The sequence below is a fragment of the Delphinus delphis genome, chromosome 5, assembly GCF_949987515.2.
Source record: "Delphinus delphis chromosome 5, mDelDel1.2, whole genome shotgun sequence".
NCBI lineage: Eukaryota > Metazoa > Chordata > Mammalia > Artiodactyla > Delphinidae > Delphinus > Delphinus delphis.
This window is the reverse complement of record NC_082687.1, coordinates 40803540-40827246: the sequence shown is the minus strand read 5'-3', so window position 1 is coordinate 40827246 and position 23707 is coordinate 40803540. Positions and strand designations below refer to the sequence as shown.

The following is a 23707-nucleotide window of genomic DNA, read 5'->3' as shown; positions in this document are numbered from 1 at the left end:
TAGCTGTAGGCTTTTTTGGTTGAGGATCCCTTCTATTCCTAATTTGCTGAAGAGCTTTTTTTTTTTTTTTTAATCATAAATGGGTGTTGAATTTTGTCAGAGGATTTTCTGCACCTTTTTGGAAAAAAAACTTTTTGAGAGATAATTTACATACCACAGTATTCACCCTTTTAAAGCATATAATCTAGTAGTACTTGGTATATTCAAAAGGTGGTTTTCTGCAATTTTTGAGATGGTCATGTAGTTTTTGTTTTGTATGCTGACACACTGAACTACATGGATTTCTTTGAATGTTGGGTCAACTTTTTATTTCTGGGATAAACCCAACCTAGTCATGATGGTTTTTTTTTTTTTTTACATATTGCCAGATTTCATTTACTAATATACTAAACTACAGAGTTACACTAAAGTCTGTGGCTTTAAACATTACCCTGCATATACCCTTATGGCTTTTGAATAAACTAAAAATGCCTTAAATGCTTTCATAAGACAATTTTTAAACAAAATTTTAATTAAAGCCTTTATATCTTAACATCTTATAAAATCACTTGGATTATAAAAAGCTCACATTTGGTCTATAGATAAGGACAAAATGTGCATTAAAGAAGCCCTAACAAGGAAAAAAAAGTCCTAAGTTATTTACATAATGAAAAATAACTACAATAGTCAAGGCTTTCTAGCTGGTTGGCTTCCCTCTCCTTTGGGCTGCTGCTCCAGAATTCCTTTATAAAACACATAAGGGATGCAGTATGATCACAGGGCTGGAGGTCCTGGTTTGAAGCTGCATTTACATAAGAAGCATTCATTTTCTTAGCTATTTGTGTTATAAAATAATAAAAATAGAAAACTTTTCTAAAGGTATTTTTATTCACATTTTACATAAGACTGAGAAAATGTCAGTTGTCCATATCAAAGAATGGGGAAGCCAAAACAGTAGTCTCTCCCCCAAGGTCACTGCTCCGCTTGTTTTTTTTACCTGTAACATTAAGTTTCTGTTTCCCATAATAGTCCAGAGGTAAGACCTACAGGTTGCTTTTAGTTCTTGAGAGAAAAGGAAATTAAGAAAGGTGCTCATCATAAGAACATCAAACATTAAGAGAAAAGAGTTTCTGCCCTTAAAAGAAACAGTGGAAAAAAGACAAGACATATTCTCATTTCAAAGCAATTTATAGTTAATGATAACTGGGCAAAATGATAGATTTATTTTTTAGTTGTGTGCTTTCAGAAGTAATGTCAAATTTACTTAATAGCAGATATTTTAAAAGGTTTCTTGCATCTTAAATGGTTAAAAGTGGTGTTATTAAAGAAAAAATGCAAACCCTTTTTTTACAGAATAGTATAAATGTTTATTTTCTGTATGATTTACTTTGCTGTCCTGTTTTTACAATATAGAAAAGTGTATTCTTTGAATAGCTCTAGTAAATATAAATTTAATCTTTCTACTTTGGGATGTAAATAGAGCTAAAAAATTATATACCCAACCCTCCCCAAATAGTCTTTTAAAATTGTTGAATTAATGTGGATATTAATCTTGTTCAGCAATTTGATGCAAATGCCTAAATACAAAAAGTTGTTTAGTAAGTACTACACAGGAAGGAAAAGTCTTAATACTTTAGATAGCTTCCTGAAAATCAGAAAAACTAGTAGCATTTGATTGCACCTTCAAATTTTTACAAGCAAAACATTCTCAAGCAATGCCATCATACATAATCTACAACTGTAATCCAAATTTCACAAACATTTTATGCACACTGTATATAAATACACATCACAAAGGTGCAATTAGAATTAAACACAGAATATATACAGAATGAACAAAGTTTAGGTTTAGACAAAAAAGGTACTGTAATCTTTTGAAAAATAACTTGATTAGATATTATTTTATCCTCTTACACTAGTTTACATTTTTACAAATTTTAATTAAACATACTAGATTGAGGTGCTAAGAATGTTTGCACTATCTACATTTAAAGTTACTGCACTATAATTTTATAAATCCAAATTTTAAAAGGAAGATGCTTAATGAATAACGGAATCTTTTTTGGATTACTTAATTTCTATTGCCTATATCTTGCATGTTCATATGAACATATATACACACTTAATACATACAACTATAGATTCCTTGTAGGAAATGTAATAATCATATACTACTAATTACTGAGGATTAAGGTACCTAGCAAAATGCCTGAATTCCAACATGGTTTTTTCTCATCATAAAATCCAGAGTCCTATTATAACAGGCTCTTAAATTCATAAAGCTTTTGAATTCTGAATTACTGAAAATGATTTAGGTTATCTTAGTAATTATATGAAAACACTCATTCCTTTAGCTAACCAAATCACTGGCTAAAAATAATGCCATAATAAGCTTCCCTTATAAAAAGAAATCCCACTACAATTTTGAAAGCTTTGTTAGGAGGCCCCTTTCAGTAAATCAAGTAAGAGTCATAGATTGGTTTGAAACATCTTAGTTCAAAAGTCTATAAAAAGAACTGTTTGTATAGATGAAAACTCCTTCTCTAAATTCATCTCTTAGAGCTTCAATATTCTTTATTTCTCCATCCAAGCCAAATTTGTTAACTGGTAATTATGTAAGGTTCTATTTTATCACTACATAATCACAATGTTTACTTCTATTCATATGCACCGCTCATTTTAATAGTACCCCTTAATCACTGACAGTTTATTATTTCAAATACATACCGCCTCCTTGAAAGAAAATGGAAACATCCCAGAGCATTTCTTAGTCACTTCTTATTATAGAAACAAATTGTCTGCCCTTTGAGAATTATTTTCTGTCCGTTAACACTTTATATGTTTTTTAAAAAAACAAAATAACTTTTTTAAAGTGTGCCTACAGAGTACTTCCCCTTCTGACAATTCCCAAAGTGACAACAGGATATATTCCAGAATCCACCCTAAAATGTTGATTTTTCTTAAAAAGATAGTGCTTTTCTAAACACAAAATGTCATTTGAATATGTTTCATAAGACATCGTTTATGTAGACATAATATCTGCTTATATTCTAGATCTAGTACCAAAGAATGACCGGGTAATACCAGTGCTTCTTTGGCTTTTTCTACTGGAACAAAGTCATACAACGCCATACATTATAAATTATATAATAGTAATTTATAAATGTTCTTTGTCAATAGAATGAGAAGGACAGAACATCTAGTTCTTAAGAAACCCAAGCAAATTAAAAATCCATATAATACAATAAAGAAAAATTCAATTTAGAAGGGGCATAAGCAGATTTAACTAAGATTTAAAATGTAATTTCCTCGTTTAAAATTTCTCCTCTTTCAATATTATAATTTCAGGTCTCACAAGACTGAATTAACAGTACAATAATTGTTAAACTATCTTCCAGAAAATCAAGTGTCCCTGCACCTTCAATTTTCTGTACAGTTCGATTTATCAGTCTTTTGTGCAAGAGTTAGCAATTCATGGCACAAGGGTCACTTTTTGCTTTTCCTGCAGAGTTGATGACGCTCATCAAACATCGCCCGAATTCCTCAAGTATCATCCGTTCAGCTGCTGCCTTTGATTTCCCCTTCTTGTCTGCCTGCTCTGCCTGGGCAAGAAGGCAATTACACGTGGCTTCAGCTACTTCCTTAGTGACAAACGTAAATGGCAATCTGAAATGATTTTTAAGAAAGAGAGAGATGATGATGGTGTTGAATAACAGCAAGAGTGGCTGACATTCTTTCACCTAGAAATCTCTGTCGACATTTTCACGATTCAGCAAGCACACTGAACATCACAGTATGTGCGATGAACAAAAGCACATCCCAGAGAGTTTTTAAAAAGTTAGACCTGGGCTTCCCTGGTGGTGCAGCAGTTAAGAATCCGCCTGCCAAGGCAGGGGACACGGGTTCGTGCCCCGGTCCGGGAAGATTCCACATGCCGCGGAGCGGCTAGGCCCATGAGCCATGGCCGCTGAGCCTGCGCGTCTGGAGCCTGTGCTCCGCAACGGGAGAGGCCACAACAGTGAGAGGCCCGCGTACCGCAAAAAAAAAAAAAAAAAAAAAAAAATTATATATAACGTTTTACGTAAAATACATATAACCTAGACAAAGTTACCTGGTTAACAGAAATGTAACTCTACATGTTAACTGGATACTGCTATAACAAAAGTCCTCCTGATTCATGTATATAAGCTCTGAGTGCAGTTTTTGTTTTATTTACTGTTGTTTCTGCACTGCCTACAACAGTGCCTGACACAGAAACACCCCATGAATGTTTGCTGAATGAATGAATAATATTGGAAATTGAAAGCACTATCTCCTGGACAACATGGAAAATAAAGCACTTTCCCATAGTCCCATATAATGTTTGTGAAAAAAAAAAAAAGCGCACCAAAATTTTGCATTATTCCATGATATCAAAAACGAAACAACAGGGACACCCAATGCTGTTCTGTACATGGAGTTTATTCATAAAGACCTGAACTATTGAGTGTTAAAGCAGAGGAATCCATCCCGAGGCTAGTTATATGTAGCCAAGTCGTAGAGCCTAAGAAACAAAACCAGGTAACCTAATCTAACCAGTAACTCAACAACCTGTAAGTAAGCAGTCACTGATAGAAGGAAACTGCAAAACAAAATGAATGAAGTCTGGGACTTCCCTGGTGGCACAGTGGTTAAGAATCTGCCTGCCAATGCAGGGGACAAGGGTTCGATCCCTGGTCCGGGAAGATCCCACATGCTGCGGAGCAGCTAAGCCCAAGAGCCACAACTACTGAGCCCACGTGCCTAGAGCCCGTGCTCTGCAACAAAGAGAAGCCACCACCATGAGAAGCCCGCGACGCAACGAAGAGTAGCCCCCACTCGCCGCAACTGGAGAAAGCCTGTGCTTAGCAACAAAGACCCAACGCAGCCAAAAATAAATAAATAAATAAATTTTAAAACAAGAACAACAACAAAATGAATGAAGTCTGAACTTAAGGCCCACTATGACAAGATAGGGTGACAGGATTTAGGCTGCTATACATTTGTATAGGAATCTTTAAAATATAAAAAGCATTTTAAATTAGAAAATATAATATTAAAATATTACAATAAAGTTAATATTACAATAATATTGAAAAAGTAATTAATAGTGTATAACAGTAGCACTCATTATATAGTATTTGGAAACTACAGGAAAGAAAATGGAAAAAAAAAATCAAATTTTTGCCACTCAAAGGCAAAAGCTTGTTAATACGCTAGTAGGACTTCTTTAATACAGTTTTTTTATACTTAGTTTTGATAACAGTGCATAATTTTGTGTTCTTTCACACTTCATAATAACAGATATCTTCCCAAGTTGAAAAATTAATTGTAAATATTTTAGTGTAGCAATATCTTTACTCTCCTCATAGAGATTAGACTTAATAACCTAAGGTTTACTGAAAGCAGATGACCAGAAAGGACCCTTTGTGATACCCCTCATTAAGGTGTCTGTCCATTTCCACTTCATTCAATCAAGAACTTTTTGCTGATTATACTCCAGTTACAAGAAAGAGTTCTTTAGAACTAATATCTGAAATATTTTGTACAAAAGCCTTACTTTTGTAAGTTTTATAAGTTGGATCTTATTTCAACTTTGGCGTTTTAAATGAAATACCATTTTCAAGGCTCATTCCATTTAATAATTCCTCAGATTAACCTCTAACAAACTCTCTAATACAAATTCAAGTCAGCATGCTATGTGCAATGGGCCCTGCCGAGCTGTGCTTTACTCCTCAGAGCCACGTGAAAAGGGTGATGTGAAGGATAAGAAAACCGAGGTAAGGCCCAGAGAGGTGAAGTGCTTGGCAAAATCACAAATTACAACAGAGCACAGACAGGATTTAAACTCAGGTCGGCCTGACTGTAAAGCTCCAGCTTTCCTACTCCAGAGCTCAGCAGTCTAGGGAAATAAGGAGGTACAATAACACAGTGTGTGACAGGCTCTCCAACAGGGTGGGGAAAGTGCCACATGGGCACGGGAAGGTAAGAAGGTAAGAATGTGAAAAAACGTGCATAACAACACAACCAGTAAGAGGTATAAAAATTTTGGTTTTCTTCAAGGTTTGTCAAATTATTCAAATTTTTGTCAAATTATTCAAATTTCCCTCATCTTATTAGGGAGAAATCCAATTAAATTAAGCACAGTGACCTAATACACTACTGTGCATTTTAGAACTGTACGATATATCTGACAGTGATTTTTCTGTTACTTTTAAATTCCTTTACAAGTAATTAAAGATAGAAAATGCAAAAGTCAGGTGTGCAACAACCAAAAGTATGAGCCCAATTTTGCCCCAAAAAAGAAACTTCACCAAAAATGAATATATCATACTATAAAAAGATATTCAAATATTGACTTACTTTCCTCCTCCGCTATTCAAAGCTGGTGTTGGCCTAGTAAGCAAGTCCGAAATCTGAGAGGATAACTTAGTCTTTGCTGCTGTTTGTTGCTGTACCCTTACTTCGGCTGCATCTGCCAAGTGCATCAATGTCTTTCTTTCTGGGCTTTCTTCAAAATTCTTACAGCCAATACATTTGCATATTGAGGAACACATTATTTTTGCCTAAAAGATTTACAAAAGAAAAGCTTCCAAATCAAAACCAAAAGACATCACTATCGTAGACTCCACAATCAAGTCAATAGGTGACAGAGTTAGCTGGTCAACTGACATAGATAAAATGGAAACATCTCTTGTGACAAACACCAAAGGGGCCAGCTATGCATGTGCATAGGTCCAGTATTCTTGGCCACTCTGAAAGTGGCTATACTATGTTTGTTTGAGGCCTTCCACGCCAATTTTCCCCCACTATAGATTTTCCTCCTGATATGAATAACAAATGTTCTTTTATTAAAAAATGAGTGATACAATATTCAAAAATAAGGGTCATTCAGAATCCAGCCACCTCAATCAAATCACCATTAACATGTTGGTGACCTCCCACTTATGCACACACACACACAGTATCATATCAAAGGAATTTCACAGACACTATTTTTATTATGAATACCTCCCCCTCCCTAAATAAATCCCCTGTCCAGAGTCCCCAAACCCTTCAACAGTCCGTATTAAACCAGTGTGTCCTTTCATGTAAAGATATATAAACTATATGTATATTTATGAAAAACACAGGCTTTATGTACATATATTAACTCACCAATACAGAAGTCTTTCTTTTTTTTTGTTTGTTTTACATAATCATATACCCACTTTTCTGCATCTTCCTTTTCTCACACTATACTTCATGAAATCCCTCCCTCCAAGTCATCTGGCATAGGCTGAATTCATCCTGTTTAATGACTGGCTATTAATCCCTGGTATGGATGTGCCACATTTTATTTGGGCATTCACTTCTCTACTGATGGTCATTTGTTTTGTTTCCAGTTCTTGAGTTCCACAAACAATGCATAAAAACATTTTTTTGTATATATTACGCTTTTATTTCTATGAGCTAGGTTTCTAGAATTGGGCTCACTGCTCAAAGGGTACATGTATTTTAATTTTAATAGATGTGGCCAGATTGTTTTTTCAAAAGGCTGTAACACCTCACATCTCATTAGCAATGGATAAAGGAAGCCTTTCCTACATTCCCTCCAACAATGTATACTATAGCTCTTTTTAATAAAGTGAGATCTCGTTCTTTAATTTACATTTCCCAGACTCCTAGTAAATTTTAGTATCTTTTGTTGGCTACTTTTTCTTGAGCAAACCCACATCAATTTAAATAAATAAACAAGCCTACTGTCCTTCCTCTTGACAGTAAGATAAATGGATCATATTATGAACACACCTACCCTGCTCCTTTTTTACAATACACTAATAAATTCCATTTACCAAAGGAAAAAAAAAATGGATATACCTTTTGAGTTAACCGGCTTATTTACCAGGAGCCAGTCTGGGATCCAACTGAAGCAATACATAATAAGTATCTAATGGTGAAGAGATAAAATTCCTAACCTCCGGGGGAAGAAGACATACTGATAATGGTAATTTGGATTAAGTTTTAAGAATTATAAGAAAGGTACTAATAATGTCTAATAGGAACTCAGGAGGGAGAAATTACAAATACAAGTCATCCATTTAGCATTGCTAATTCAACTTCTCTTGTAGCCAAAAAAAAAAAAAAAAAAAGAGGGAGGGGGGAAAAGGTCACAAGAAAAGTCACAATCACTTAAATAATGTGGACAGTCACTCATTCAATCAACAAGCCCTGAAAGGCGTGTGAAAGGGACATCAATGTCTTATCCAGATGCAGACCAACTGGACCAAAAAAGCCAAGTCAGTTCAAAAGATGAACAACACAAACTGTCAGACAACATCATAAGTAATTCACAGTGAGCCAACTGGCCACTGCTAGTCAGAGTTCACTGTATTCCAAGTTTTTCCATTGCTTGGTCTTTTAGAACAACATGTTAGTTATTAGACATTGTTTATGTCCTGAATGTCAAGGATTTTATCAAAATAGATAGAGCAGCTTTCTCTCTTCTAACATATTTCAACCAGTCCACTGCCTTTTCTACTTCTATTAGTTCACAGAATTGTCAACCAGTTCAATTATTTAGTTCATGTATGTCTGAATTTCATATGCTTAGCATGTATTGATTGTTCAATGCCATATGCAAGAAAGGCTTTCTTTGCCCTTCTGACCCAGCTTTATAACAGTTTCCATTTTCTCTTTTTTGTGTGTGGAATTGGTTTTATAGCTTACATGCTTACATATTCATGACAATTTTTGTATGATACGGTCTGTGAACAGAAGCCACCTATCTCATCAGGTGTGCAAACAAGAGTCAGTCTTTCCCAATGTGAATGAAAAACTGGCTTGTTGGACTCTGCGACACTGTTTAAGAGACTTTCAAAAATAATCTTGATTATGTGCAATTTTCACTCCTACTGACTTTAGGACTAACAAAATGTTGCTTTACTGTAGTTTTTGAGAGGAGTATTTGACCTCTGAAATATGTAAATTAAGAATTCACTACAGAGAGAATACAGTACACAAAATCTTTACTACGACACACCTGGTATGGGGGTGGGGCACTGGGCTGCAGGTATGCGCTCCTAGAGCAGAGCACACCTGGCCAAGGGAGAGTGCAGTACTTGCTGGTATTACTTTACCAGGCCAGGCCTTTGGCCAAAACTAAAATAAGGTTTCCCTCTGCATATGAAATCTGAACGAATGAAAATATAACAGATGAGAAGAGCCAACTGCCGTAGGAATGAGTTTCGGACGCACCAAGAAACCAATTGTAGTAACCTTGGATTAATCTTGGGTATGACTAGATTGCTTTCTTTAAGCTTTGAAAATAAAAATAACAAACTATATAGTACTTTGTCTGAAACAAGTGGATCATTTACACGGCATCTATCAAAGCAGAGTTTCAATATACATTTTCCAGAAAAGATGCTGCCTGACCCATAAATAAAAACAGCCAGTTGAGTGGGATGATTAGATGGTAAAATGGATGCAGTCACCTCACAGTAGCCAATAACCTCATCCAGCAATTACATATTCCTCCTTACCTATTTTTATGCTCACAAGGCAAACCTTCTAACATAATTTAATTTTCCACAGAGCAGTGTTCTTCAACAGGGCACTACTAGCATTTGGAACAAGATAAGACTATACTCTCAGGACTGCACCCTGAAATGCAGGCTATTATCCGTATATATTTCCGAAAAGTCTGTAGGGGAGAAACTGGGTAGTAATACCCCTCAGTGGAGAACCACTACTACAGAGTGTCCAGTCCACTTTGATGTTATTGTTATTGAAAATCAACAAACTGGTGCTGTGGTTTGCATACTTTCAGGTACAATGACCACGAAGTTATGAGCTGGTAACTCTGCTAATGAGACCCCAAGCTGTAATGACAAAACAAAGGTACTGTTACTCTGAAGCCCTGCTTGGGAGGCGAGAAGGTAGGTCTTCCTCAAATTAGGGCCCTTGGGCTGACTTTTCAAACTGCAATATTTTCAAACTGCAATTGCAAAGTAATTTCCCAGTTTACAAGTAAATTTTTTTTGTATGCACTTTCTGAAGTTATTTTCAAAAGATGGTTAGATTGTTTTTCCCAACCTCAACTCACCTCATAGCATTCACAGTAGTTTTTAAGACATCCTGATCGTTTGCAATTACATCCTTTGCTGTGACGTCGATCTGATTCTCCCTCCTTTCCTTTCCCTATCTTGGGCTTAAAAGCTTCTGGATTTCTGTCAAGGCATGCCTATCAAAACAGATCAAATATCAAGTGATGTTAAATCACAGTAGATTAAACTTAAATTCTGCAAAGGGAATTAATTTTCTTCATAAAATACTTGAGCTCAACAAAAAAACAGGTGAAATTGTAAACTTTTGTCAGTTAAATGAAACAAGAAATAATCACCTTTATTGCTTTTTGCCTTTCATTTTCATGTTCCAAGTTATTATAACAATTAGTACAATTGCAGTTGTTGCAAAATTCACCATTTGCAAAGCAATCACAGTATCTGGAATATAAAAATCATTGTAAGTCATATAAAAAAGTCATTTTTAAGAGAAACAAAACTAGAAATTATCATTATATATGCAGTAAAGCATTTTAGAAATGTATTCAGAGCCACCAACTTATAGAGTTAACAACAGGTACTGACAAGGCCCAAAAGTAAAGTCACCAGCTCCTAGAATTTTGGTTTAGAAACTTAGTTCCAGTAGTAACAGCTGTCAACACAAGAGCTATGTGATTTTTATGCACCCCAAAAGTAAGTTATTTCAAAATCACAAAAAGGAAAAACATGGGCTATATTCTATTATATTAGTGGAACCTGCTCACGTGAACTACTGTCACGTTTCTTTGGATTCTAAACCCCCATAAGACCACTGCTTTTTATTTAACTGTTTCACGTCAAATCTCTTCAGTACTAACAAGCAAATTAATCAACAAGTTAAAAAAAACTACTCAGAGTATCATCTCATTTAAGAGACCAAATATAAAGGTCCTAAATAAGATCACATTTATTAGTAAGGACAGAGATCATGTCTGTCTCATGCAGCTGGATCCCTAAGCCCTACTCCAGTGCCTCATCTGTAGTAAAGACTCTAAAATTATTTCCTTCTGAATAAATGAAAGAGTCTTTTTACACCGTCGTATGTGTTCATTCACTCGTATGTTTAATTACTTAGACTTATGAAATTGGTCTGTTAAGAATTTTTAGTTAACTCCACTTATTTTTTATTTTTATTTTTTTTGCGGTACGCAGGCCTCTTACTGTTGTGGCCTCTCCCGTTGTGGAGCACAGGCTCCGGACGCACAGGCTCAGCGGCCATGGCTCACGGCCCCAGCCGCTCCACGGCATGTGGGATCTTCCCGGACCAGGGCATGAACCCGCGTCCCCTGCATCGGCAGGCGGACTCTCAACCACTGCGCCACCAGGGAAGCCCAACTCCACTTACTTTTAAAAGCATTTTCAGTTATATCAAATGAGGAAACAGCAGCAAAAGGACTTACAATTTCAAACACAGCGATTTTGTACAATTACAAGGCTTTCTGGGCCGACTGGCAGACTCTGATGGCATTATGCTACACAGACACAAACAAAAAGATATACATTTTAATCAATTAAAGGTAACTATTTAAACTGAGAAAAGTCTCTAATCTGTAAATTCCTCCTAAAAGAAAGCTTTAACAAATGTACCCATCTCTAATAAAAGTTTATGTTGTTCCATTTACATTAAGTTGAAAAGCAAGCTGTACCATGAAAAGAAAGGTAGAGAGCCAAGATATGGATTAAAAAAAAAGAAAAGGAAGTTATCAATAGTTTCTGAAGAACATTCCACAAAATATACTCTTTCTTCTAAGAGCACTAAAGTTGAAATCTCTAAACTCTTTGGGATTCAATTATGAAAGGTAGTAAGTAGAAAAGGGTGTGTGAAGTTGGAATTTAGGAGGGGAGAGGAGAGGTAGACTGGTTCCATGTAATTAACTAAAGCACTGCTTCTCAATACTGCAAAGGCAGCAATTGACAGATTAAAAAACAAATAAGCAAAAGAAAAAGCAAAGACCTAAATAACAATTTAAAAACTAGTTAATATCATTTTTAAAACATATTAAGGAGGAGACAGAGAAAAAGAGAAAAGAGAGAGAAAATAACAAATCACCTGTACCAGAACTGGTGAATCTGAGTAAAAGATAATTTGGGAGTTCTCTGACTATTCCTGCAACTTTTCTGTTTAAAGTATTTCAAAATAAAAAGTACCGCAGAGGCACACTCACATGGCTTTGAGGGGAAAAAAATTAAATACATGTATTTTGAAATATATATGTATATTTGATGTTGCATTTAGCCTGATCAAACAACTTAACTTACATATATTCAAATAACTCACTCACCCATTGAACGGAAGCCTTGCTTGGGTCTGGATACCAGGTGTTCCGGTAAAGTTAGAGTTGCTTGCTATAGACACATAGGAAGACTGCTGTAGCTACATATAAAGAAAGGTAATTTCAGACCATATTTACAAAAATAGACAATACTCCTAAATATAATGATCGGTAAGAAGCACAAATTCATCTATTAAAATAGGAAAAACAGAACGGAGAATTTCATACAAACATACTCACTACACCTCATAGAGCTCTTCTAAAGACCCAAAACTAATACCAGAGGTAAAAACAATGTGGACATTTTAAAGTACTACATGGCATAAATGTAAGAAATTCTTTCACAGGATATCAGAATTAGGAAATTCCAGATGAATGTCCTGAAAGTACTGTAGTAAAATTTGTATTGGCTAGAAAAATGCAATGTGTCTACTTGTAAATAAAATAAATAAAATGTGATCATTTATCACAAGTTATAGAGAATGAGAAGTTACATACGTAATAATTAAGTTTCTATTTTACACTGATTTCTAAACATAAGAAAAGAGATGCTAATGATAAAAATACTGAACACTAATTTTTTCAATCAGTAGCCACATAACATACTCCAAAGTACACTTCTTTAAAGTACACAGGTTTCTGTCTCTCTTATAATCTTGAGTAGATCAACTCAACAGCTTAGAATATGGTGCTAATTAATTTGCTAGATTTTTACATGAAAAAGAAAACAACTTCTACCTTCTTCCTAGAAAGCAGCACTCCTAACCCAAGCCAGCCAATTGGATAATATGTGGCTTTGATTCCAAAGATAACCAGATGTCATCTAAAGATGACCAGATCTGGACAGATCACTACCGATATGTCACCTGGAAGTGCATCTCACAGTCTATTTTCCAAGAACAGGTGAGCGGCATCATATTCATAATGTGAGGAGGAACTCCATTACAGTCACAGCGCTTTCTAAACTCACTGGGACTCTGCTGATTTTTTTTTTTTTTTTTTTTTGCGGTACACGGGCCTCTCACTGTTGTGGCCTCTCCCGTTGTGGAGAACAGGCTCCGGACGCGCAGGCTCAGCGGCCATGGCTCACGGGCCCAGCCGCTCCGCGGCATGTGGGATCTTCCTGGACCGGGGCACAAACCCGCGTCCCCTGCATCGGCAGGCAGACTCTCAACCACTGCGCCACCAGGGAAGCCCGGGACTCTGCTGATTTTAACTCAACGTATTTTCTCTTATATCTACATGATCTTGCCCTCCTACCAAACTGTTCTCAGCTCCAAATTGCCTGACTTGTATACTTGACTTGTGCTGTATATTTCTAAATACTAAAGATATATAAAAATAAACTCAGAAGTTTTCATTAACAATTCAAGGTTTTGGAAACAGTCTAAACACTGAGTTAGATGTTTTTGAATAGTTTTAGAATGTGATAATGCTAGACATCTTAGACCCAATTAAACTTTTTGAAATGCGATGACTTAATTTTTTGCCCATACCTGAGTCACATACTGAGCAGGAAGCACCGCATAGCCTACATTCCCTGTTCCTGGAGCCGGTGCCAGCACAGTGCCTGGTGGCAGGTTCGTGAGGTTTGGCTGGATTTGTGGCAGTGGCGTGGCAGGCATGATAAGCCGCTGCTGTGGCTGGCTGGTGGTGACTATTTGGGAAGTTGGATTGATTGGTTTCGGAACAACCTAAAAAGAAAGGAAGTATGTCAATGACCACGAAAATAAATTTCACAGTTTCTCAATTCAGTATAAATCTCTTAAACTTAGGGGATTAAGAGGTCCAAACTATTATGTATAAATAAGCTACAAAGATATACTGTGCAACACAGGGAGTATAACCAATATTTTACAGTAGTTATAAATGGAGTGTAAACTTTAAAAATTGTGAAACACTATATTGTACACCTGTAACTTATATAATATTGTCCATCAACTATACTTCAATAAAAATAAATAAATAAATAAATCTCTTAAACGTAAATCTTAACTTTCAATTTTAAAAGTAAATTGTCTGTTTGGGAGAGACTGAGAGAAGAAGTGATGTGATACTCACTTGTTTGACAGTCTGCGCTGAGACAAGTGGCACTGACATCCGCACTGGGGTGGTATTAACGACCACTGGCTTTGCTTTGTAAAAAGGAGGGAGGAAAATGACAGTTTGTTTACAGAAAATAGTATTTAAAACATTTAAGATACTTAGTTCCCTCAGGATATCCTCATGAGACAGCTTAAAGAATTCCACTGGTTTCCTATTTGGAGGAATCTTTAATCAAGACAGTTACTTTCAAAATTCTTTAACCCATCTAACTAGGGAACTTATATCTAAGGTAGCTATAGTCTATCCACTTTATGAGAGAATGTCTGTCATTTAAGATATTCTACTGAAAATACTTCAATCTGTATTCAGATGCTTTATATATTCACTACTAAATCCAGTGAGATGAAATGATGCATAAATTAAAAACTGCCATTCAGGAACTTGGGTAACAATGCTGTTCTATACTATTTCTAATTCTGTGTACAATTCATTATTTACAGAGTACTACTAAAAGGCAGCATAGCAGCAAGGTTAAGAATATAGTCTCCTTAATTCAACTATACTTCAATAAAAAGTAAACTAAAAAAAAAAAGAATGTAGTCTCCTAAATCATAAGACCCTGGGGGTTCAAATCCCAATTCTGCTGCTTTCTAACTACTTAAATTCTCTTTGCCTGTATCCCCATCTGCAATATAGGGATAGTATCTCCCTTACAGGGTAAGAGAAATAAATATGTTAATTCATGAAAATTTACTACAACAGTGCTCAACAGATAGTAAGTGTTCAATAAACGTTAGTTCCCATTACTGTTATTGTTCTTGTTGTTATTACAACCATTACTGCTACATAAATGTCACTGTAGACAGTGTTCCAGGGAAACTATAGTACAAGACACCTGCTCAAAGAGACTACATTCAAGTAGAGCAGATTAGATGAGTATCCAAATAAAATAAACATTATTAAAAAAAAAAAAGAGAAAGCACTGTGGGAGAGCAAAGGAGACAGAACATACATCTGACTGGCAGGGGCTGGGAACGGGGAAAGCTGCATAGAGGACAGTGTCTGAGACAGTCCTGACCAATGGTCAGGCTGCAGAGCGGGCATACAGACTGGAGGAGGGCAGTTCACACAGAGGCAGAGCAAGAGAAGTGGAGGCTTGATGCTGGGCACTTCACAAAGTGCTACGGGACAGACCGGTTTGGCTGGAACCTAGGGTTAAAGTAGGCAAGCACTGGCAAAAAAAAAAAAGGCAGACTGTGGCTGTTTTGTTGAAGGCCTTGAATGTAAGGGTAGACATCTGTATATTTAATCTGTATTATTAATTCAGCAGGCAATGAGAAGTTTCTGAGGACTGTGATGTCCGGAAACATCATTGGAATGGCACAAAAAGAAACTGTACGCGGCAGCAGTATGTAAAATAGAACAGAGCTGCAAGAAACAAAGAAAGTTAGAAGAGTACAAAACATGAGAGTCTAATCTGCGGTGATGGCACTGGGAATGGAAAGGAGAGAACAGCTGCAAGAGACAGGGTGGAGGTGAAAGGACGGCAGGAACCGTAGGTACAAGGGAAAAAAAATCGGTTATCATGGAGCTTTCAAGTGAATGGGAAAATGACAGCTATTAGAATTTAAAATTCAAGGATGAGTTGATCTAAAGGGAAGATGAAACCTGACATGCAGAAATACAGTGATGAAGTTCAGGAAACAGGTTGGTACTAGACCTGTATGTTTGGATCAAAAGAAGTACCATTTCTAATACTGCCTACTGCCACTTCCTCAGTCTAAAGGAGGGATTTAAGAAGACTGAAAGGACATCCCTTCGGGTCTTATTTATGCAAAAGGCCTAGAGCCTGCTATGAAAGAGAGAGGTTGAGATAACGGGATCTAAACTGCTGTGAACACTGAATCAAACAAACTGTTCTGAACAATAAAAGAAAAAGAACAGACTTCCTTGGATAGAAAGACTGTTAATAATGTTAACAATTTTTTTTTTTTTACTTCTGGTGGGGATGGAAGGGTTGATGGCTGAAGACGAGAAGTTGAGAGCCCTGGAAGAACATTAGAGAGAGGGTACTCAGATCTAAAAGGGAGCAGGCCCTGGCAGCAAGGTGACAAACTAGGGAGAAGTGGGTAGGTGGGAAGGTGGGAGACCTCCAGAAGGAGTGTATGATCAGTGGTGGTGATCGCATATCTCTGAATATACTAAAAACTACTAAACTGTACTGTATTTAACAAGGGTGAATTTTATGGTAGATGAGAACTGTATCTCAATAAAGTTGCTATACAAAAAGAGTGTATGACCATGAATTACAGGAGCAGTGCCATGCCATCTGATACCCGATTTGAAATTGTTTCCTGTTCTGTTTTGATTATAATAACCACTGTAGCAATACTATAAGGAATTAAAAGCCTGAATTCGTGCTTGGGACACCGAAGAGAGGACACCCTATACCACTTTGTTCCTTGACAAGGCAATGACAGTCACTGTTTCACGAGCACACAAGCAGCAATTCTGAAGTAACTGCACAGCTAGAGAAATGCAGGAACTTCCTGGTGGTCTGTGAAATGACGGGGAAGGAGTGTGTGTCCTGCCTTTATCCACATCCCATGGGAGACTTGGATGATTCTCATAAGGATAGGACAGGGAAGTGTCCACACGCACGCACGCACGCACACAGAGCTAGAAAACTGGGGAATTCTGGGTTTACATTAGCTTGGCATACGCATGCTGCGTTTTAACTGAAATCTGGGGAATGCAGAAAACAGAAAACGTAGTGGTCAGAAAAAAGAACAGTATAAAATATACATGGGAAGGGGGTCATACTTATATAACTACGTCAATAGTCTGGATTTCTCCTCAACTTTTTTTTTTTAAACTGGGGCATAGTTGCTTCCTCCTCAACTTTTGAGCATGGTCCCACATTACCACTACTGCAGTTTTCATAGATGCTGGCATAATCTTTAATTTTTTTGGTCTTTAATAGCAATTCTGAACAATCCTTTCAGAACAGTCTCCTTTGAAACTTTAGAAACCATACCTGCAAGTGTTTGAGGGTTTTTAATTTCTTAAATTGATTTCCTCCCTAACCAAGATTGTAGATTATATTCTAAAGAGATTAACCAAGCAATCTTCTGGGTCCTTTTACTGTGCTACCTGCCATCCAGCCAGTAATTAATATGGTGGAACGTTTGAATACTGGTGTTTGTATGGCTTTGATGGGAAAATGTACAAGATGAGCCCAATTCCCTTTGGCATTTAAGTAAATCCCTCATAGGGAATTAAGCCTTTAGAAAAACACATCAATACATTTTATGAACTACAGCAACTATTCAGTGTATCTCTAAAGAAGATTGTAAATTTAACTCATTATTCCTATGAAATAATATATTTTACATATACCCAGATCTTTTGTGGGATAGGAGAGCAAGACAAAAATAGGGAAATATGGGTGGATATGAGGGAAATAGCATGGGTGGCATATGTATGTGAGCAGGTGGGAAGAGGGAATATACAGAGGGAGGTGGAGAAGCCAGAGAGACAGAGGGGAGAACAGAGAGGGAAAGTGAAGGAAAGCAAAAAAGGAAGCAGCAGGGAAGCAGGAGAGGGGTGAGGGATTGCTAGGAGGCAAAGAGAACAGCGAAGTAGAGAGAAGCAGAAAGACAGACATAAGGTTGGAAAAGAAGGAAATGGTAAATACACTAGAATTATGAAATGTCCAACCCACTCCTCCACTCTTCCTGGATCTTCAGCTTCCTCTTCTACTCATACCAAACGCTTATGCTTGATAATGAGTAAATCAGTGCTAACGTTATGCTGGAAATGGATACTCAGCATTTGTGTGTATACACATAAAATATAACCAACTATATCTAATGACTGCTTTATATCATTATGATATATAAGCAAATTGGACTTGTAGCACTTAGTAGCACTTGCTAAGTACTGAGAGAATATACACTTGACTTCCTCAGTCAGCAGTACATGCAAATTTCATTTTTCCTCTCATTAAGAACACTGTAATAAAAGATTTCCTTTCAAAATCAGTTTAAAGAGGGAATAGAAAATATAATTACTATTTTACATAATTATGTCTAATTTTAATAGAATACACACTAAAATACTGTTTCCCTCACGCACCCTCCATTTTCTCCCATCAGTAATTTAAAATCCAAGATTTTTCTTCCACTTTCCCTTAGATGAACTAGCTATCAGCAATGGACAGCTCCAACCCTCTGATTCCTTAACAAAACTGAAGGCGCAAACAAATGGTCTTTAATTCATCTATTTACATCCAGCAAACAATAGATCATTCACTTGCCACGTCATTTTGACATTGACAGAATATGCAGTAGTCTTCCAAGGAAAAAAATTAGGCCCCAGATATAAACTGTCCTCATCCTTTCACAGTTTCAATTTTTTAACAAGTAGATAAATATGGAGAAAGGTTATGTGTTTGAGTCTGTGTATGTATATCAGGTGGCTGGAAGGATTAAACACAAACAAAGTAGGACTACAAACAGGAATACTTTTCAGGAAAAATACCAATGAGTAAAATAAAAACATTTTAACTGATTTTCATTAGCAATTACAGATTCAAAATAAGTAAAGGATGAAAGTTCATACTTATCATTTATACCTTGCCTACTGGTCATTTCAACTGACCCCCAAACCTTGTGTAGTTTAGACGGCTTTGTAGTTTAGAAAATAAGATAAATCATTTGGTTCCATTTAAACTATCCCACTGGCATAATGTAGGCTTTTAAACCAGCAATAAAATGGCTACCCACAAATTGATGACTAAGTATGATTATCTGGTATTACAGCACACTGTGTATCAGTTTCTAGCAGAACAAAATACTATAGTTATATACAACTGGGATTCTATTTCACTGCCTTCTGCAACAGCTGCTGATTCATACTCAGCTGAAATGCCATACTTAATCAGGATTTCAGCAAGAAAAGGACCAATTTCTATAATAATGTTCAAAGCATTAATTATTGTTTTTAAAAAAATGGTTACTAACCTTGCTGAAGAGGCTGAGTGTTTGTACTGGGATTCTGACTAACTGGCTGGGTTGAGCTACTGGCTGTTGTGGCAGTAACAAGTCGGACATAATGAAACTTGCTTCCAGGCACTTGAATCTGCTGGACATTGGGAGCAGTTGCCAGAGGAATAATTGTCTTAAATTGTGATGTGCTCACTCCTCCAACAGTGATGGTCTGCACAGCTGATTTCACTGCCTAGTGAACAATACAACATGGCTCTCATTAATCTGCGATTTTATTTTCCTACTTCATTTTTACTCATGACAATTGCTCAAGTAAAAAAGTATGTTCCTGAATTTCATCAAAAGCTGTTGAAAGGAACAACCTGTTCAAAGAGAAATGAATAGTAATAAATATAGGAGTGAAACCAAAATTAATGAGTTCTACCATCCCTAGTAGTTAACTTCCTTGACAGTCCAGGTCAGATGACTTGCTATGAAGAAACTATTACTTAAATTGCAAAAACTCACACAGTTTTGTTAACATCAGTTAAAATTTATAAGAAAAAGGTTATTTTAAAACTTTCAGTATTAAGCCTCATATTCAGAAAGAAAGGACACAGATATTTGGTTTTACTGCTATCCACCAAATTAACTACGGCAAATTTCATTTTCACATGTCCTAAAAGAGGAAGAAACCCCAAAGAAAAGCCCTCATTAAGTCTAGCCAATTCTGAAAGGCTTATAATATTCCACAGATACAAATGTACCCACTAACCTATGGGGAGAAGGCCAAATTCAATCCAAAATTACCACTGTTTTGGTTGTCTAGGGAAACTAATTTTGGATTCAGATCTAATTCAGATCTGACTCAATATAATCATTTTAATCATTTTTAATCCTTTCCTTCAGTCCAACAAAAAGCAATGTGACTTCCCAGAAAGCTAAATGAAACATCAAAAGCAGAACAGAACAAAAGCCTTTTAAGATGTCTCCAATTGATGTTTAACCAATGTACGACAGACTGTCATACAAAGCAAAGATCCAGACAGGATTCTCTAATTAGTTCTATGGTATTATTTTATAAATAATTACACGACTACCTATTCTTCAAAAAGCCCTCATGCCAAAAGACAGGTGACATGACTGAGGAAACCTATATTCATTATATGGATGATAATTTATAAAAGAATAATTCTGAAGAATTTGAACATTTTCATAAAAGTACAGGGGAAAAAAGGAAGAATGTCATTTGTTTGGAAACTCTATAGATAATACTCAAAGTAGATTACTTCAGCATAAAATAATTCATACATTATCAGTAGGCAGAGGCACCACAGAATAGATTTTAAATAAAGATAAGAGATAACAGCTGTGATGGTGAGTTAAATGAAAACATAAAACTTGAAAAGGGATAAAATGTGTATATATGGAAGCTACTGAAAAATCAAGCAACCTATGAGTCAGATGCGTACAATGGTACAAGAGACATTGTCCTTGGTCTATCGACTCAAAATGAAAAAAGAATACTATTTTAAGAAACAAGGTAGGAGAAGGGGGGTGGATAAACTAGGAGTTTACACACTACTATATATAAAATAAACAACAAAGACCTACTGTATAGCACAGAGAACTATATTCAATATCTTATAATAACTTATAATGGAAAAGGATCTGAAAAAGAATATATATATGTATAACTGACTCACTTTGCTGTACACTTGAAACTAACAACATTATAAATCAACTATACTTCAGTTGAAAATTTTCTTTAATAAGAAAAACATTATATTTAAAAAAAAGAAACAAGATGCCTCAGACGTAATAGTTAAATTTACTGGGTACCTAACACATACAGAGGACATTGCTTTTGAAACCTCTAAGATTATCTGATTTAAATCTAGCAACCAAATTATGAGCTAGGTACAGCATGGTACAAGAACCAGGGCTGGTTTAGTTAAGTTTGCACAGTATACCCTTTTTCCAACTCTACGTTCAACATTTCTTTTTTGTTTGTTTGTTTTTGGCCATGCTGTGCGGCTTGCGGGATCTTAGTTCCCCAACCAGGGATCCAACCCAAGCCACGGCAGTGAAAGAGCAGAGCCCTAACCATCGGACCGCCAGGGAATTCCCTCAACTTTTCTGTATCCTAAACTTCAAGCTACAACTCTTACAAGCTGTAAATAACCGGCTCTTTTAAAGATTCTTTTTCTGATGTGAACCTTTTTTTTTTTAAGTCTTTATTGAATTAGTTACAATATTGCTTCTGTTTTATGTTTTGGTTTTTTGGCTGCCAGGCATGTGGGATATTAGCTCCCTGACCAGGGAGCGAACCCACACTCTCAGCATTGGAAGGCGAAGTCTTAACCACTGGACCGCCAGGGCTCTTTTAGAACAAAACCAGATCTGACTATATTTTTTATCAGTATACGTCTATTTACATCTAACATAGTTAATTAACTATTTGGATTTAAATCTACCGTTGTACTGTTTCCTATTTGAACCACCTGTCCTCTTCTGTTCCTTTTTCTCTCCTTTTTTGCCTGCGTTAGTGTCAAATGTTTCATTATTTCATTTCCTCTGTGGTAGCTTGTTATTTATACATTATGTTACTATTATAGTAGTTGCCCTAGAGATTACAATGTTCAATGTAGGAATTAAATTAGTACTTTACACATCACCAAGACAATAAAAGAACCATAGAACGTTAACATCATTTATTCTTGCCCCATCTTTGTGCTACCATTAAGTATTCTTTAATTCTCCATATAGTTTAAACTCTATAAGACATTCATTTAGATATACCCACAAATTTACCCTTTCTGTCCTTTCTATATCCTTTCTGTGCTTCCATTTGGGATCATTTTTCTTCTGCCTAAAGAACACACTTTGGATTTTCTTAAGTGCAGGTCTGCTAATGAGAAATTCTCTACACTTTGGTTCTCAAAAAATGTCTAATCCTTTTTTATAATCTCTCTTTTGCTTGATAAAGTCATCTACTGAATTCTTAATCTCAGTTTTCAGTTTGAAAATATACACCTGATTCCTTTTTATAGTTTCTAATTCTCTGCTGAAGTTCTTCATCTTGTTAAATAAATTTCTGAATATATTAATCTTATTTAAAAAGCAAATCTGATAACTCCACTACTTATACCTCTCCGTTTTGAATAATTTGGTCTGGTTGCCTGATATGCCTAATGATTTCTGACTAAGTGCCAGACTTCGTTTGTGGAAAATTAAGTAAATAACTTGAGGCTTAGAATGATTTTATATTTCTCCAGAAAGCATTCACTTCGGCTTCTGGCAGGCAGTTAAGAGTAGGGGCAGATTACCCTAAACCAATAACAAACTGAGCTGATTAGAAGCTGAGCTTCAGTCTTTGGGAGGCCTTGTCCATTTCTGGTTCACTCCTCCCCCAACCAAGACTCCAGTATCTACCAGGCTTCCTCCTCCTTGTTGGCGCCTGAACCCAAAGTTTTGTCTACAAGGTCTATAAGACTGACAGGTCTGCTCAGCTCCCCAACTTTCTGGGACCACTTTCTGCTCATCTTCTCAGTCTCTCAGCCACAACTTACAAATCAGCAAATGCCCTAAGGGGAAGGGTCACACTGAACACCAGGCAACTTCTCTAGGCTTCCCGTGACTTCAGGATGGTGGCCTATAATGTCCTGGCTCCCCTGGTAGGTCTCAAAAACCTTCAAACAAATTTTTTAATTAAATTTTATTTTTCTTTTTAGTTGTTCTTGGTGGGACACTTGGTCATCAACAAGCTAGTTCTGTATAGCAAAAACAGAAAATCCAGCTGAGTTTTAATCTAGGTTCCAGCATTTCCCAATTGAGTGACCTTGTGCAAGTAACTTAGCTTCTCTGTGCCTAAGTTGCCTCATTTGACAATGTTAAAATGGCACCTTTCTCATAGGATTGTTATAAGGATTAAATGAGTTAAATTATATACGGTGCAAATAATAACTCATCACGTATTATAATGCTCAATAAGTGTGTATCATTATCATTATGCCCATTATAGATGGAGAAACTGAAGCTCAGAGAGATTTAGTAACTTCCCCAAGTTCACACAGCTAAAAGTAGCAGAGCCTGGATTTGAACCAGAGCCAATTCCAAAGCCCATTTTCTTAAGACACTGTAATGCCTCCAACTGTAGACAGTTAATGAACAGTTACTAAATGACTGAATATAAGTAAATAGCATTTAGTCCTCAAGAACTCTGTTAAAAACTAAAGTTGCACATCTGGCTCTAAGAAACATGGAAGTATTTTTTTAATCGGTTAGTATACTGAATAGAAGTATAAATAGCATTTTT

General features: G+C 36.2%; 1 protein-coding gene across 4 annotated transcripts in view; it reads right to left on the bottom strand.

The window, feature by feature from the left end:
* Positions 1–649: 649 nt before the first annotated feature.
* LIN54 (lin-54 DREAM MuvB core complex component) overlaps positions 650–23707 on the bottom strand; it is a 76397-nt gene continuing 53339 nt past the window's right edge. For 2 of the 4 annotated variants that reach the window (XM_060012254.1, XM_060012255.1), the window contains exons 5-13: positions 19426–19642; positions 14417–14490; positions 13852–14049; positions 12365–12456; positions 11483–11554; positions 10382–10484; positions 10085–10222; positions 6361–6563; positions 650–3645 (exon numbers count right to left, since the gene is read on the bottom strand). In XM_060012254.1, coding sequence (XP_059868237.1) covers positions 3444–3645; positions 6361–6563; positions 10085–10222; positions 10382–10484; positions 11483–11554; positions 12365–12456; positions 13852–14049; positions 14417–14490; positions 19426–19642 — 1299 coding nt within the window. In that variant the 3' untranslated portion in view covers positions 650–3443. The remainder of the gene's footprint in view (positions 3646–6360; positions 6564–10084; positions 10223–10381; positions 10485–11482; positions 11555–12364; positions 12457–13851; positions 14050–14416; positions 14491–19425; positions 19643–23707) is intronic. The other 2 variants (XM_060012257.1, XM_060012256.1) reach the window with 1 other exon arrangement.